Source organism: Polypterus senegalus, chromosome 16, assembly GCF_016835505.1.
Source record: "Polypterus senegalus isolate Bchr_013 chromosome 16, ASM1683550v1, whole genome shotgun sequence".
NCBI lineage: Eukaryota > Metazoa > Chordata > Cladistia > Polypteriformes > Polypteridae > Polypterus > Polypterus senegalus.
The window spans coordinates 52,936,858-52,955,095 of record NC_053169.1 but is presented as its reverse complement, the minus strand read 5'-3'; the positions used below and the strand labels follow the sequence as shown (position 1 = coordinate 52,955,095).

The following is an 18,238-nucleotide window of genomic DNA, read 5'->3' as shown; positions in this document are numbered from 1 at the left end:
AAGTAATGTAACATAATATTATAAATAGAAATAAGTTATGAAATACAGTGACCACGAAAATGCATTTAATTTTGATTGAACTTCCTTGCTGTCTGCAGAATGACAGTCAAGTGTATGCATCAATAAAACTACAAAAAACTGAATAATTAAAGTAAGGTAAAGGAAAAAAATAATGAGGAAACAACAGAAGAAATGCCTTCACCTCTGACTTGAATATGAACAAGCTCACTAAATGGATTTTACAGTTAGAATACAAGAACAGGCCAGTAATGACAGTACAGTGCTGTTGGCTTCAAACAAATTGAACAGAAATATTCACAATAAAATGGCAGTATAGTAAAAGCAGGGATCTGGCCTCTGTTTTTTTTGTTTTTTGTTTTTTCTCCTCTCTGCAAATGACAGATGGCTAGAGCATAGGTCCGGGCTCTGCCCTTTAAATCTACACCAAAGTCGTCTGGCTTTTCTGTCAGAATAAAGTAAAGGTCATTCTAAATTGTCTTTCTTTCAGGGATGAGAGCTTTAAGGCTGGGGAAGGAGGGGAGGAGGAGGAGGAGGAGGAATTTGAGTGTTACCCTCCAGGGATGAAGGTCCAGGTGAGGTATGGGCGGGGGAAGAACCAGAAGCTGTACGAAGCCAGTATTAAGGACTCGGATCTTGAGGGGGGAGAGGTGCTGTACCTGGTGCACTACTGTGGCTGGAATGTGAGGTAAGTCTGCAGTAAGGAGCTGCAGCTATAGCAACAGGGCAGAAGTGAATGCTTAAGTACACAAGCGCTACTCCAAGCAGCCTCTCCTTCAGCAGCAGCAGCATTAGATATTTATTTTTTATTATCATCATTCAGTCACTTGCATAAAGATGTAGTTATTCCTTTATTTTAATTGATTGATGCATTAATTGATGGTAATTAATGATTGATTGTATTATTAGTGTGTTTTTTTCAGGATGCTACAGTACTAATCAAAGGCTTAAAATAACTTCCCAATTAAAATGAGTAGTTTGTAGTTGCACTTAAATTTATGATTCAATTCTGTTGAAATTCAGTTAATTTTACTATCAAAAAAATCCTGAACCCTGTGCCATTCTTTAATTCATTGATGAATATTATGGACATATCTCTTTTTTTGGAAGAATGCATTCATACTTCTGTTTTGTCTTGCAAATTTTCATTACATAATACTTTATTTATTTTATCTTACTCAGTTTTACTTTGTCTAGTATAGTAGAGTCCTGAAAAAGAGGCTGGCTGCTGCTCAAGATCTGTCTTGTTAGGCCTTGTTCAGCCCTTGTGTTTGAGACTGTGGGTCTTCCTGTACCAGAAACTGAAATATTATGACGCATTAATTGTTAGTGCTTTAGCTGTTTAGCGCATGTGCAAGGTGCATTGACATTTAAAAAAAAAAAGGGGGGGGGAGGGTTGGGGTCAAATAACATTGTTTGTAAAGGAGTACTGTAAAAATGTTTGTAATCTAGTGGTGTTTTTTATCTTCATATTATGTTCTTGTGATGTTATGGGTGTTTCATCCTTTCCCTCCACCCCTACCCCGGTTTTCTGCACGTCCTGATTGAATTCAACACATGCTCTGTGTTGCAGGAAGGTGTCTTTTAAGAGAGAACTGTCCCCGCCTGCTGACTTCCTGCTTGTTTCCCATGGCAACCAGGAGCACAGAGGGCAAAGGGCAGGAATCAAGAGTAGGTACCATATTCAGAGCAAACAGGAAGCGCAGAAAAGTTTTTGGAGTTTTATTTAAAAAAAAAAAAAAAACACCCATAATGAAAAAGATATTTAGGTAGTAAAAAAATGATCAAACGCTATCCAATTAGGGTGCTGGTGTTTTGGCATTAGAAAGGTGTTAATGAATACTGAATTCAATGTTCTTCCTCTTTGTCCTCTTGAGAAGAGGTTGCTAAAAGGTTTATGATTTAGCTGTGTTTTAAGGTGAACTTGTCTAAAAATTTGGAAGTTTTCAGACGGTGTCACTGAAGTCCTTTCAGATTAATTTGATAAAGCAGCACAATAACTTTTTTTTTTTTCTTTGTTTTTGGTAGCTTTATCATTTTGGGTTAATTCTTACCTGAAACCAGCTAGGACCTTTTGTCATTCTTTAGAAATTGACTAATACGGTAGTGTGAATTTGGATAATAGATACAAAAGTTGATGCAGAGGAGTTTTAAGTTTTTCAGTTTTCACTGACCACTGAGCAGTCCCACACTGGCACAGGAGATTAGATGGTAGTAGCCAATGCCTGCCTCTCAGATTCTTGACATTTCTGCCACTGAGTCACCACAAGATGCTTGGCCGACTAGTGTAGCGGTTGTCAATGAATGTGCCTGATGCAGTTTTAGATTTTCACCCTCTCAACACACCATCCCTAATTTCCCCTTCCACCACTCTTCCACCTTCTCATTGAAAAGTTAATGCAGTTGTGCTCTTGATGCTTATACCATTCTAGCAATAATGAATCGTCCAAGATTTTCGAAATTGAGAAAACAATCATGTAATTGGGCATTTTTAGAATGCAGATATTTGTAGATAGTCACATCATGAAGAATATGGACTTCTCTTTCACCTTTCTGTTTTGTACATGATTGCTTTTGCATATTATAGGGCCATATTATTTTATAAGAAATAGTCTCAAATTGTGTAATGTTTAATTTATGTTAATCTTTCTGGTTCTTTTCATAAACAGGTATGATGAGTGGATAAAAGCTGACAAAATTGTACGACCAGCTGATAAAAATGTACCAAAAATTAAACATAGAAAAAAAATAAAGGTAAGATTTGGATTACCTATGTAATGGTAACTTGTACACAAAGCAAATTTGAGGCGTTGTGCCCATTCCTTTTTATGTATGCGCTTAATGCCCCTGAAAAGAAACACCAGGTAAAAAGTATATACCAATGGTAATCTTGTTCATACATTGACTTCTGAGTACTGCATATGTGTATTGAATATGGTAGATGTAATATTTGGTGCCTTTGAAACCAGCAGGCGATGGGCACAGAAATAAGAATAAAATTAAAATTCTACTCTTTTATAATGTTATACTGGATGAAATTAACACAAATACTAATTAGCATACATAATGCAGTACATTAACAATTCATACATTAACAATGATTAAAAAACAGAAACTGGCAACTTTTGTTGCCATCTTAAACAACTGTATCACTCTCAAGGTCTTGGAATGTGCAGGAGGTTGTTTTTAACAATGCTGCCTATAGGTTTGAAAGATATTTTTAGCTGTTGAGAGACAGAAGGTATCAGTGGTATTGGATAATAAGGGCAAATAAACAGGTATCACCACATACTATAGCAAGTGGTTCAGTGAAGCACATGTTAGGTGAGTACAAGTAAATATATAAGTGAGCAACGCTAAAAACAGCACACAAGAAAAAAGTCAAAAGAACCAAGACATTAATCGGATACAAATAAGAAAAAAATCCTACAATTGACTGTAAAAATTGAAATATAAAGTGCTGAAGTAGGATTGAGCAAAAAATTCATATCACAGTATAATTAAAATTCTTATAGTTCTGGTTTAATGTGTCTCTTTATTTACTATAGTGTATTTCTTTTAACAAATAATAAATGTGTTAATGACTGCTTGTGCACACAGGCTGGTTGTCAAATGCTTGTCAATACTCTGGTACTCAAATAAATCCAATAGGAGGTGTTTCAAGTTTATGCTTCAATGTTATTTGTGCTTTATTACCATCCAATGATGTGGTAATATTTGGAAATAACATTCTCAAACCTCCTTAATTGAATTTAAGGTTACACGGGCGTTTACAAATGTATTCTTTTATTCTTCATTAAGTGATTTCTTTTCTGTATATCTGGGAGTGTCTTGTTGAAGAATTTCATTATTCATAACCCATTTTTGGCAATGGGTTAAACATTTTATTGCATCTTAGAGAATTTTGTTAATCTGTATTCTTTACATTTTATATATAGTTTTTGTTTGGCAGAACAGTTCACTCAGATTGACTTACTGTTTGTTAAAAAATATAATTGGTGCAGTTTACAAAAAAATTCATGTTTCTTACATTAAATGAATTTGTGTTTGTGTTTTATTTTTAATATTTAGAGCAAAATTGACAAAGAAAAGGATAAGGCTGCAAACCCAGACACAGAGGAACTTCTAATTTCTAAAAACAGCCTCATTCGAAGGCTGTCAAAGTCCTCTGTGGGTAGTACTCCATCAGATAGCTTCTCAAAGCTGGATGGCAGTGAAGGCACTGAAAATGATGTACACGCTGTCAGATCCTTACAGTTGACAGATATCATCAATGGGCTACAAGGTACAGTACAATTAAATTAACAGTAATCAGTGAATTCACCCTTCTGCCCTCTTCAAAGCTGCTGTTTTCCAGACTTGACCCTAGCTGATGTAATGCTTTTGTGTAAACGCACCATATGGAAACTGTTTATATTAAGTTGATGTCCTATTAAAACAAAGTACAGTATCAATTCGCTTTTGGCTTCTCAGTTTTTATGTATGCCAAGATATTATTTCAGCAATAAAGGTACTAGCCAGTTAGCTTGTAAAGTTTTTTTCATGGTGGAGTCTTACACTTGTTCACTGCTCTAAAGCCCAGCTCATTTAACTTGACATAGTTTCCTCTTTGTACTGTATATTTACTTGAAGTCTCTTCTTGCCAGTCTTTATCCAGCAGTGTGGCCTTAACGTTATGAAGCTTATTAGACATTAAACCTCAAGAATTCAAATTCAGTTTACAGCAATGTATAGTATAATGTGTCATCAGTAGTGATGAGCGAACACCATGGTGTGTGCTTCGCCTCGAGTTCAGAAAAATCACAGAAGTGTTTGCGAATATCGCAGATCTTGGCGAAATCCATTGAAGTTAATAGGGAAGGACTAACTGAACTGGACTTGATTGATATTATAATGGTGCAGTCATCATTAAAATGTCCCTGAGTGAAATGTCTGCTAACTATACTGGACCTATTATTCTGGCTAAAAAGGTGACCTGAGCGGTGCGGCAGCAGTCTCACAATCATATATTTCATCAAAACAAAGTGGTAATGACAAAGTTATAGTCAAAAGTCATAAAAAATATGTAGGTCTTTTAAACACAGAAAATTCAATGTGGTGTGTCATTATTGAAACTGCTGTCTTGTTCTATTTTTTTTTTAAGTTGCACTGAAGGCTCTTCAAATTGTCTGTACTAATGTTTTGCACTTTTTCTTCTATCAAAAAAGTACAAACATCTTGTAAATTGTAATAAATCTTTTGTATTTTATTATTTCATAGAGTCTCCTGTGTTTGAAGGGGGCTTGGAGGTGGGGGGGGGTTTGTCGTCTGACTCCTTCAAGGTTTGCTTTTTATCTTTACATGGCCAAATATGCATTCATAGTTCACAAGCCTCCTTCTCTTATACTGACATGGAATTTGAAGATCAACTTGCACATTTGGTGACAAGCAGAGATAACTCGTTATTTATGTTGTATATGTTTCATAAAAATCTAATTTTTAGAACCTATATTTTCTAATCTGTTCTACAACTAACTTCCACAATGTCTGTAATGCAAATGATCAGCAGTTTATACTCGAATGGTGCTCCCATCTAATGTTGGCTGTTACAGCTCCAGAGGATGCACTGGACTTGTAGAGGAATATGGGACGCTCGTATTTAAAAAAAAAAAATCTCCTAAACTAGCCAACCCGCGGTGTACCATGCGCCACATAATCAGGCCGATTTTTTAATGATTTTTAAACACAGGGAGAAAATTTTACATTTGAAAAATCGGTAATGTAATAAATCAGCAAGAAAAGCAACATTGTAACAATGCACGGAACGATCCAACACACAATCGTCCGTGACTGAAAACTGGCGGACCCTCATCGCGCCTTCTCCTGTCAGACGGAGGGATGCGAGTGCACTGCGCTTAGGCGCGGAGTGTGGAACGGCAGGAGAGGAGAAGGACGTCCACTCTGCTCCCTCCGTCATGCTAGTCTGCTGATTTCTCGTTCAGTATGCACTGCCCGCTCATGTGCCCACCTCCAACTCGTCACTGGAGTCGCTGTCGTCTTTACACAGTCGAGAAGCACCTGTGACTCACGTAGACGTTTCATTGCTCTGTGCAGTTTTGGCTGCTTTTCTATATATAATCCACCAAGACACCCAACCACGGTAGTCGCGAGGCGGAAAGGGGGTGTGCACAAAGGGTATGGATGCAACCAGTGGGAGCGTATGAGTCGCACTTAGTGGGAATTCCACAGTTTGCAGCCCGAATGGGGTTCAACGGCTTACCCACGCCTCTCTGCGCCTGGTAGACACACGCTCAATCTCATGCATAATTATTAATTGAATGCTAAACACTTCTGGAAAGACGTGGTTGTCTAAAACGGGTTGGTATGAGAATACAACAGTAAGTGAATGAAAAGATGGAACTCTGGAGAGAGCAAAATATAACACAATAGTGAAGCCGCGGCATAACAAATGCCACATAATTATTTATTGATGGTTGAACACTTCTGGAAAGACACAGTTGTTTAAAAAGGGAGGGTTTGAGGATACAACAGAAAGTGAATGAAAAGATGGAACTCTGGAGAGTGCAACATATAATTGTCCGTGAGTGAAGAAGACGCATGTTTGTCACGGATGCGATTTGCTGTATGTAGTGTGTAAAACAGTTTGCTAGGGTGCACGCGGTCGTGCATCGTAACCGAAAACTCGGTTTTAAAGACTGCTTACTTCATTGTGTTTTAACCTCAGTTGTAAAGGATTGTTTTAAGGATCCCATGGGATACCCCTCGCAAACCGTTTTACACGCTGCATATAGCGATTCACCTCCGTGAGAAACTTGCCTCTATGAACAGTCAACGTGGCTCGGAGGTGCCAGGAGTTGGTGGGCGTGGCTCCTTCCTGCGTGCGCCATCGGTGTCTTACTTGTCGGCAGCTCAGTGAATCCACGCCCCTTCCGGCGTGCTTTCCATGGGTGTCTTGCCTTAGTGAATTATATATATAGATAATTTGATGAACAAGGGCGAACACAAGTGTAGCCAATTCACTGATCAACACTAGTCATCAGTTAAAATGAACAGTTGTTTAACATTTTACCATATAACTGGACTTTTGTATTACCTTTCTATTTTTGATTACCTACAGGTGCCGGTCATAAAATTAGAATATCATGACAAAGTTGATTTATTTCAGTAATTCCATTCAAAAAGTGAAACTTGTATATTAGATTCATTCATTACACACAGACTGATGTATTTCAAATGTTTATTTCTTTTAATTTTGATGATTATAACTGACAACTAATGAAAGTCCCAAATTCAGTATCTCAGAAAATTAGAATATTGTGAAAAGGTTCAATATTGAAGACACCTGGTGCCACACTCTAATCAGCTAATTAACTCAAAACACCTGCAAAAGCCTTTAAATGGTCTCTCAGTCTAGTTCTGTAGGCTACACAATCATGGGGAAGACTGCTGACTTGACAGTTGTCCAAAAGACGACCATTGACACCTTGCACAAGGAGGGCAAGACACAAAAGGTCATTGCTAAAGAGGCTGGCTGTTCACAGAGCTCTGTGTCCAAGCACATTAATAGAGAGGCAAAGGGAAGGACAAGATGTGGTAGAAAAAGTGTACAAGCAATAGGGATAACCGCACCCTGGAGAGGATTGTGAAACAAAACCCATTGAAAACTGTGGGGGAGATTCACAAAGAGTGGACTGCAGCTGGAGTCAGTGCTTCAAGAACCATCACGCACAGACGTATGCAAGACAAGGGTTTCAGCTGTCGCATTCCTTGTGTCAAGCCACTCTTGAACAAGAGACAGCGTCAGAAGCGTCTCGCCTGGGCTAAAGACAAAACTGCTGCTGAGTGGTCCAAAGTTATGTTCTCTGATGGAAGTAAATTTTGCATTTCCTTTGGAAATCAAGGTCCCAGAGTCTGGAGGAAGAGAGGAGAGGCACAGAATCCACGTTGCTTGAGGTCCAGTGTAAAGTTTCCACAGTCAGTGATGGTTTGGGGTGCCATGTCATCTGCTGGTGTTGGTCCATTGTGTTTTCTGAAGTCCAAGGTCAAGCGCAGCCGTCTACCAGGAAGTTTTAGAGCACTTCATGCTTCCTGCTGCTGACGAACTTTATGGAGATGCAGATTTCATTTTCCAACAGGACCTGGCACCTGCACACAGTGCCAAAGCTACCAGTACCTGGTTTAAGGACCATGGTATCCCTGTTCTTGATTGGCCAGCAAACTCGCCTGACCTTAACCCCATAGAAAATCTATGGGGTATTGTGAAGAGGAAGATGCAATACAACAGACCCAACAATTCAGAAGAGCTGAAGGCCACTATCAGAGCAACATGGGCTCTCGTAACACCTGAGCAGTGCCACAGACTGATCGACTCCATGCCACGCCGCATTTCTGCAGTACTCCAGGCCAAAGGAGCCCCAACTAAATATTGAGTACTGTACATGCTCATACTTTTAATGTTCATAATTTTCAGTTGGCCAACATTTCTAAAAATCCTTTTTTTGCATTGGTCTTAATTGATATTCTAATTTTCTGAGATACTGAATTTGGGACTTTCATTAGTTGTCAGTTATAATCATCAAAATTAAAAGAAATAAACATTTGAAATACATCAGTCTGTGTGTAATGAATGAATCTAATATAAAAGTTTCACTTTTTGAATGGAATTACTGAAATAAATCAACTTTGTCATGATATTCGAATTTTATGAGCGGCACCTGTATATTTGTAGTTAAGAGGTAGAAGATGAATATTTTTCTGATGTCTCTCAAATTCATGTTTGCTGTTCTTAAGCAGCTTCACTTAATGTCCCCCGCCATCTGAACAATATCCTTTTTCAAATTTGTTTCAAGCTCAGTAATTGTGAGCTGATCTTAATTTTACTATGAAATTACTCTGGGGGATACCTTTTGTAGAATTTGCTGAATTGTGCTTTGCTTTCACTGTATAATTAATAACTCTGGGTCTCCTGAAAGGATGCAATTATTTCATACTTTACTTCTTTTCAGTTATACCTACAATCAGATGTTTAGTTCACTGTTAGAAGCATTGCCATGAATGTGTTTTGTTCATTGTTAATCTCTGAAAGATAATATTTTTTTGAGCTGATTTTTATCTTAGTGATTTACTCCATTTAATAATGCAGAATGAAAGAAGAACTATATTAGTGTGTATTTGCAAAAGGTTAACAAAAAATTATTTTTGCCCGATGAATGCTGCAGAGCATGTCTTTAACCTTTTTTCTATATGGGAATAACCTTTAACTTTTTTCATACTTATACATGTGTGTGTAGAAAATCCTGCACCTGTAAGTGCTGCTTAAATAACTGTCACTTTATCTTTACCAGCTTGCCAGTGTGTGTTTGCTCTTGTGTATGTTTGTATTGTAGATTTTTGCAGATTTTTTTTTCACATTTAACAGTCTTTGAAAGTTGTAGAGATGATTTAACTTTACATGCATTTCACTTTCATTTTCATCACCATCTCTAATAGTTATTCAATTTGCTTTTAGTGATGGGATCCACAGAAGCAAGAGACTAAAATGGTCATATAACACTTCCACAAACTCATCAACTTTCTCCAGTAATTTTAATAGTGTTTAGGGTTAGGTAGACTTTATTGTCTCTGAAGAAAATTTGCCTGTCCTGAGTGTGCCCCTGACTGTTTACATTGGACCATGAGTGATGTATTTTATATTGGAGACATCCAAAAACATTCTTTTTAAATGGCCGTTCTCCTTACATAGCTACAGTCAATCAGAATGAGCAGTGGTGGTGCTAAATGGTCCACGTTGATATTTCAAGCAGTTCACCTCTGTGACAGAAGGTCAGCCAAGTAACACAGTGTAAGATTCTAATTTTGGCTGTTTATACACACTGTCTCTTATTTTCTATCGCAATACACATTATGTAACCAGGGCTGAGGAAGGATAACGAGAATTCATTAACTATCATGTAATAAAAGCTTTCCCCAAGGACTTAGTACTCACATAATTGTCTTTTAAAATGCCGCTATGGCAGTAGTCTGTTGGTCAGTCTCATGTCCACTATTCCTCTTATTCATGAATATGACTCTGATGTATTTAAACTCCACTAGTTGGGGCAGCTGCTACCATCCACCTTCTAAGAACTGGATAGAGTACTATCATGATTATTACCTTTTGCAAAAGTTAATAGTACATTCTTCAGGTATACACACTCCTTGACTTTGATTGTGAGAATAAAGAATGTGCATCTATGATGGACTCTTGTACCCTCATGAAATTTTAATGAGTTTTATTTAATTCCAATTAAGCAAACAAAATTCTCACTGTTCAGTTACAGAGGTTGAATGAAATGCAGCAGTGATCCAAGGACTCCATGGTATGGTTATGCCTCTCACAAAATACCACAGATGATGCAGTCACTACCCTTAGCTAAACCCATAGAATATATGTTTAGTTACAGCAGACTCCTAAAACTCCTTCTGTACAGGCAAATAAAAACTGGTCAGCTGTTCTACTGCAAGGTCAAAATCCCCATTACTGCTCATTGATATGAAGTGGAGAATTTCCATTATTGGCTGGACTCTCTGTTCCAGTAGCACAGTGCAGGCTTTCACTACATGGGGGAACAGTGTCAGCCTTTGGTAATTGGGACACTCCCTGTTTTCCTGCTTTACTAAAAATACAAGTCAGCTCTCCAGTTTACCACTGTCAATACATTGTCCCTGCCTTCCAAGCCTTCTTGTGCAAGAAATACAATAGTATGTTCATCCTTTTTGGCTAAACTTTATCCACCTATGCAGATTTGTCACTATTGCTATTTAGGCACCAACTAAACTAATTAAACTAATTCTATCATGTACTCCAGACTTTGTCTTGAATGAATAGTGGATAGCTTGTCCATTGGTTTTAGTGTTGGTGTTTCTCTATGTGGTCCTTCAATTTCTCAATGATATTATCAGATGAGATCTATGTTCCCTCCGCCACCTTACTGAGAGCAGCCTGGGCAATGACATTCTGAAGCTGTGAGAATGTCACTCTCCATTTCATTTTCAGATACCTACCATATGCAGGTCTTTGTTGCTGATGCTGCTGCTGTCAGAATGGCCATTTTACCCTTTTGGTATTCCTTTGGCAAATATAGAAACCTATCTGCTAATGCTTCTTTACCTGAGCTTACCTTTCGTACTATTGTTCCTACAGTTTCTATGATGATAGGCACCTGTGTAGTAAAATGAAGTCAATAGTATGGGTTTTATTTTAATACCTCATCTCCCTTATTGCATATTTACATTGCCAGATTCCTTTGTGAGCACCACATAATGAATTGTTTTGTTATTCATAGGTTCTGAGAGCTCAGGAGAAGAGAGTGAGCATGAAGAAGACTATGATGAAGATGATGAGGAGGACAATGATGATGGGCAGCAGCTTGTCAAAGCTCAACAACAAGCAAACAGTGAACAGAGTCAGATTGAGCCTCTTGGATGTTCTCTTCCTTTTGAAAGATGGGAAATAATTACTCCATTAAATGACTGCAGGTCAACTTCTGAGAAAGATCAGGACCACGGGCACCCATCAGTTCCTCAACAGTCTTTAAAGACAGATACTTGTGAGCAGTTGGGGAATTTAGGGGATGAAAAAAGGAAATGGGAGGACAGAAGGGAATTGCCACCAAAACCTCAGCTGAAGCGCAAGTGTAGAAGCAGCGGAGCCAGTGAGTGGCTCCGAGGAGCCTCCCCTGAAAGGTCAGGAGAGAGTGCTAAAGCCAGTGCCATTGGCTTGGGATCCAGCAGCAGCAGTAGTGGGAGTAGTAGTAGTGATGACGAAGAGGACAAACAGCCACAAGTGAAAGAAATAGAAAATAACAAAGTTAAAAGTACTCCTTCTAAAAAGCATAATGGACTTGAGGAAAAGAGGAAATGTGTTCGCCCAGCTGGATTCTGGGATGCAATGGAGAAAAGACCCAAGCTCCTCAGTAATTCTGAAGATAGACTGCAAAATAGTCGATCCAAGGGGCAGAAGGATGTTTGGTCCAGTATCCAGGGCCAATGGCCAAAGAAAACACTGAAGGAACTTTTTTCTGACTCTGACACAGAGGCTGCCAATTCCCCTCCTTCAGAAGAATTTAAAAAAGAGCCAGTACTTGAGGAGAAAATTGAAAAGGTCCCAGTTGAAGGGAAATCCATTGTCGAAGAAAGAGGTGATAAAAGAGTGGAATTTCCTAGTAGCGGCAGTAACTCTGTTCTTAACACCCCTCCCACCACCCCAGAATCCCCTTCACTTTCAGTGAGCAGGGTAGAACCCGATAGGACTCCGGCTGTATCTCCTCCCCCAACCCTTGATCCCCCTCCACCACCACCTCTTTCCATTGGTACGGGGTCATCAACACTGCCCCACCCACCTGTGCAGGAAGAGAGTGTGGGAGGCCGTAGTGAGACAGACAGTAGTACTGTGGAGGTGGAGAGCCTTGGTGGAGAACTACAGGAGCTGCAGTCTGAGGGTGCTGCCTCACCTGTGGCATTTGACACCAGTTTGTCTTCAAGTAGCAACAGCAACAGCAGTATTAACATTAACAAAAGTATCAGCAGCGGAAGTCCACCTGGGGGGACAGAGAACCGGGAGAAAGGTGAGTAATATTGATTACTAGCAGAATACCCGCGCTTCGCAGCGGAGAAGTAGTGTGTTAAAGAAGGTACGAAAAAGAAAAGGAAAAATTTGAAAAATAACGTAACTTGATTGTTAATGTAATTGTTTTGTCATTGATATGAGTGTTGTTCTCATATCTATCTATCTATATCTCTATCTCTCTCTCTCTCTCTCTCTCTATATATATATATATATATATATATATATATATATATATATATATATATATATATATATATATATACCAGCAGCGGAGAAGTAGTGTGTTAAAGAAGGAAAGAGAAAGAAAAGGAAACATTCTGAAAATAACGTAACATGATTGTCAATGTAATTGTTTTGTCACTGTTATGAGTGTAAGCTGTGATATATATATATATATAGCAAAATACCAGCTTAGTGATGTCATGTGTTAAAGAAGTTATGAAAAGAAAAGGAAACATTTTAAAAATAATGTAACATGATTGTCAAAGTAATTGTTTTGTGTATTTGGCGGCAGCGTCACAAAGTTTTTAGATCTAGCTGCATCAGAAAATGTACCACAACGTCTGACACGCCTCCTTTTTAGTGTTTTCTCACAGCTTGGATTGCTGCGGTCATATATATACACACACACACACACATACATACATACATATATATACACATACATATCTTCATATCTACATACATATCTACATATACACATATATATATATACATACCTATCTACATCATATATACACACACATACATACATACACACACACAAATTATATATATGTGTGTATGTGTGTGTGTGTGTGTGTATATATATATATATATATATATATATATATATATATATATATATATATATAATGTAGATAGGGGTGTGTGTGTTTATATATATATATATATATATATACACATACATATACTTGTGTGTATGTTTGTATGTGTCTATATGTGTGTGTGTATAGCTTTGGTCACTGAGTGCAAGGGAAAAATAATAAAATAATAAACATTAACGTTTTAAGAAGTACAGGTACATTGAGCACTACTGGAGTGGTTTCAGGTAAACTACATTTTAAAGACTGTAACACAACAGGTAAGTAACTAACAGCAGCTAAAATGTATATGGATCATCTCTCGGTAGTAGATCCCTTTTGAAAGGCGCTACACGACGGCTGTGGTATAGAAATTACATTTTCTATGTGAGCGTTCAAATTTGTGCCTCTGGTAATGTGCCTTACCGGCATTTAAAGAAAATTAGTTTTGTGTCCTCTGCACTGTTAGAGAGAAAGGCTTTGGTTTGGGATAAAAGGTGTAAAGAAAGGAAAGTTGCCTTTTTCTTTTATATAGTATAGAGAGATGTGTTCGCTGACGTTATGATCGCCTTTTGGGGACAGTTGCGTTGGGTCTTGTGTAGACTGGTGAGCGTCCCTGCCATTAATCAGCTGTGATGACACTGTCAGTCCTCCACTCGTGTGCGTGTCTTCATAATCCGAGGTGAGGATCTCATAATCGTATACATGCAAAAGAAAGTGTGAATCGCCTTAATATTATTTTGCCGTGGTGTAGAAAATGGGTCCTGTGTTTGCACTTGTCTGGGCTATAGCGCAGGGGGAGGATGAAAAAAATTAAAAGTGCTCACTTTGACTTAAGGCAGAAGCGCAGTCAGCGTCTCAAAGGCCGGCACAGCTATGCACGCGCGCTGGCTGCTCGACTTTTGCTGGGCAGGAGACCACAGTTTTTGCAGACACGTTCATGATATCAAAAGTCTCAGCGCTCTTTGGAGGTCATTCATATATTATATATATAGCAAAATACCAGCGCCGCAGCGGAGAAGTAGTGTGTTAAAGAAGTAATGAAAAAGAAAAGGAAACATTTTAATAATAACGTAACATGATTGACATTGTCATGAGTGTTGCTGTCATATATATGCCTGCCTAAATAAGTCACCCTCGCTTTGCTCTTACTTTATTTACCGTTCATTTAATCATGGCTATTGGCGGAAAAATTATAAAATGGAAGGAGGATGGCTTTACCAAAACAATTATTGATGGCGAATCGATTATTCATAAAGCTTGAATTGGTGATCTGTTTTTCTGTGTTAACCTCATATTTTTCATACTTCTTCTCAAACTAAGGTGGTGCCAGCGTATATGCGGAGAAGTAGTGTGTTAAAAAGCTAGAAAAGAAAAGGGAACATTTTAAAAATAACATAACATGACTGTCAATATACAGTATTTGTTTTGTGAGTGTTACTGAGTGTTGCTGTCATCAAGGATTTGATTATCATTATTTCTTTCAATCAGGTTCGTATTTGTAGGATGTGTTGTGTTCAAGTTACATTCCGTGTTTGTCAATCGTTGTAAAGATGACAGGTTTCATTCATCGATTCTTTTCTTACTGCATCAATAAACAGCTCGTCTTCTTCTTTATCTGAGACCTGACACACTGCATGCACGGGTTTTTACACTGTCTTCCTTTAGCGGGACATTGACTTTTTCCAGCGTGTGCTTTGTTTCCGCAGTAGTTGGATTTATGAATATGCTTGTATGTATGAGGCGCTTCATATTTTTGCTGGCTTTTCAATTGTGTAATTGGTTTTGTTCAGCTCTTTGGAACTGTTGCTTTTATCTGTGCACTGCGTCAGTTCACGTGAGCCACTCGGTGTACATGCATCGAAGGTTCCCAGCTGTGCTGGTGCTATCTCCTGCTATGTCCATGGCTGTATTTAATGTTACCTTAGTCCTGGCACTTAAAACTTTCTCTCGCAGTTTAGCTGAGTTTGTGTCAAACACCACCCTGACCATCTCATCTTCCTCTCCATAAGCACAGTCCTTCACCCGTGAATATTTACCCGTGGCAGTTTGCTATTGGATTTGCGCTGACGGACGGCCTTATATGGGCAGGCACTAAATTACAAGCGCCAGCGCAGCCTGTCTATGAACTTACTTTAAAGTGTAGGTTTACATCGTGCTTTGTTTCCGAAGTAGCAGAACTCATGAATATGGTTGTATATGTCACTCGCTCGCTTCTTATTGTTTCGCTGCCTTCTCAATTATATAATGCATGTTTTCTTCAGCGCTTTTGAGGTCTTCCTGGTTTTCTATGTACTGCGTGATTACGTGGGAGGCGTGATGATGTCACACGAAACTCGCCCCACGGCGTTGAAGCTCATTTCCATTACAGTAAATGGAAAAACTGCTTCCAGTTATGACCATTACGCGTAGAATTTCGATATAAAACCTGCCCAACTTTTGTAAGGAAGCTGTAAGGAATGAACCTGCCAAATTTTAGCCTTCCACCCACACGGGAAGTTGGAGAATTAGTGATGAGTGAGTGAGTGAGTGAGTGAGTGAGTGAGTGAGTGAGTGAGTGAGGGCTTTGCCTTTTATTAGTATAGACTAGCAGAATACCCGCGCTTCGCAGCGGAGAAGTAGTGTGTTAAAGAAGGTACGAAAAAGAAAAGGAAAAATTTTAAAAATAACGTAACATGATTGTTAATGTAATTGTTTTGTCATTGATATGAGTGTTGTTCTCATATCTATCTATCTATATATCTATCTATCTATATATATATATATATATATATATATATCTATCTATATATATATATATATCTATCTATCTATCTATATCTATATATATATATATATATATATATATATATATATATATATATATATATATTGGCAGCGGAGAAGTAGTGTGTTAAAGAAGGAAAGAGAAAGAAAAGGAAACATTTTGAAAATAACGTAACATGATTGTCAAAGTAATTGTTTTGTGTATTTGGCGGCAGCGTCACAAAGTTTTTCATCTAGCTGCATCAGAAAATGTATCACGCGTCTGACACGCCTCCTTTTTACCGTTTTCTCACAGCTTGGATTGCTGCTGTCATATACACACACACACACACACACACACACACACACACACACACACACATACATATATATACATATATATACAGTACACATACATATCTTCATATCTATATACATATCTACATATACACTTATACAGTGGTGTGAAAAACTATTTGCCCCTTCCTGACTTCTTATTCTTTTGCATGTTTGTCACACAAAATGTTTCTGATCATCAAACACATTTAACCATTAGTCAAATATAACACAAGTAAACACAAAATGCAGTTTTTAAATGATGGTTTTATTATTTAGGGAGAAAAAATCCAAACCTACATGGCCCTGTGTGAAAAAGTAATTGCCCCTTGTTCAAAAATAACCTAACTGTGGTGTATCACACCTGAGTTCAATTTCGTAGCCACCCCAGGCCGATTACTGCCACACCTGTTTCAATGAAGAAATCACTTAAATAGGAGCTGCCTGACACAGAGAAGTAGACCAAAAGCACCTCAAAAGCTAGACATCATGCCAAGATCCAAAGAAATTCAGGAACAAATGAGAACAGAAGTAATTGAGAGCTATCAGTCTGGTAAAGGTTATAAAGCCATTTCTAAAGCTTTGGGACTCCAGCGAACCACAGTGAGAGCCATTATCCACAAATGGCAAAAACATGGAACAGTGGTGAACCTTCCCAGGAGTGGCCGGCCAACCAAAATTACCCCAAGAGCGCAGAGGCGACTCATCTGAGAGGTCACAAAGACCCCAGGACAACGTCTAAAGAACTGCAGGCCTCACTTGCCTCAATTAAGGTCAGTGTTCACGATTCCACCATAAGAAAGAGACTGGGCAAAAACGGCCCGCATGGCAGATTTCCAAGACGCAAACCACTGTTAAGCAAAAGAACATTAGGGCTCGTCTCAATTTTGCTAAGAAACATCTCAATGATTGCCAAGACTTTTGGGAAAATACCTTGTGGACTAATGAGACAAAAGTTGAACTTTTTGGAAGGCAAATGTCCCATTACATCTGGCATAAAAGGAACACAGCATTTCAGATAAAGTACATCATACCAACAGTAAAATATGGTGGTGGTGGTGTGATGGTCTGGGGTTGTTTTGCTGCTTCAGGACCTGGAAGGCTTGCTGTGATAGATGGAACCATGAATTCTACTGTCTACCAAAAAATCCTGAAGGAGAATGTCCGCCATCTGTTCCTCAACTCAAGCTGAAGCGATCTTGGGTGCTGCAACAGGACAATGACCCAAAACACACCAGCAAATCCACCTCTGAATGGCTGAAGAAAAACAAAATGAAGACTTTGGAGTGGCCTAGTCAAAGTCCTGACCTGAATCCAATTGAGATGCTATGGCATGACCTTAAAAAGGCGGTTCATGCTAGAAAACCCTCAAATAAAGCTGAATTACAACAATTCTGCAAAGATGAGTGGGCCAAAATTCCTCCAGAGCGCTGTAAAAGACTCATTGCAAGTTATCGCAAACGCTTGATTGCAGTTATTGCTGCTAAGGGTGGCCCAACCAGTTATTAGGTTCAGGGGCAATTACTTTTCACACAGGGCCATGTAGGTTTGGATTTTTTCTCCCTAAATAATAAAACCATCATTTAAAAAATGCATTTTGTGTTTACTTGTGTTATATTTGACTAATGGTTAAATGTGTTTGATGATCAGAAACATTTTGTGTGACAAACATGCAAAAGAATAAGAAATCAGGAAGGGGGCAAATAGTTTTTCACACCACTGTATATAT

The 18,238-nt window shown here is 38.5% G+C and overlaps 1 protein-coding gene across 2 annotated transcripts in view; it reads left to right on the top strand.

Moving 5' to 3' along the window:
* The window catches only part of arid4b (AT-rich interaction domain 4B), a 163,602-nt gene that overhangs the window by 126,078 nt on the left and 19,286 nt on the right, over positions 1 to 18,238 (top strand). The window contains exons 17-20 of one of the 2 annotated variants that reach the window (XM_039738846.1): positions 509 to 706; positions 2,688 to 2,772; positions 4,090 to 4,303; positions 11,343 to 12,623. In XM_039738846.1, the coding sequence (XP_039594780.1) occupies positions 509 to 706; positions 2,688 to 2,772; positions 4,090 to 4,303; positions 11,343 to 12,623 (1,778 nt within the window). The remainder of the gene's footprint in view (positions 1 to 508; positions 707 to 2,687; positions 2,773 to 4,089; positions 4,304 to 11,342; positions 12,624 to 18,238) is intronic. The other variant, XM_039738847.1, reaches the window with a different exon arrangement.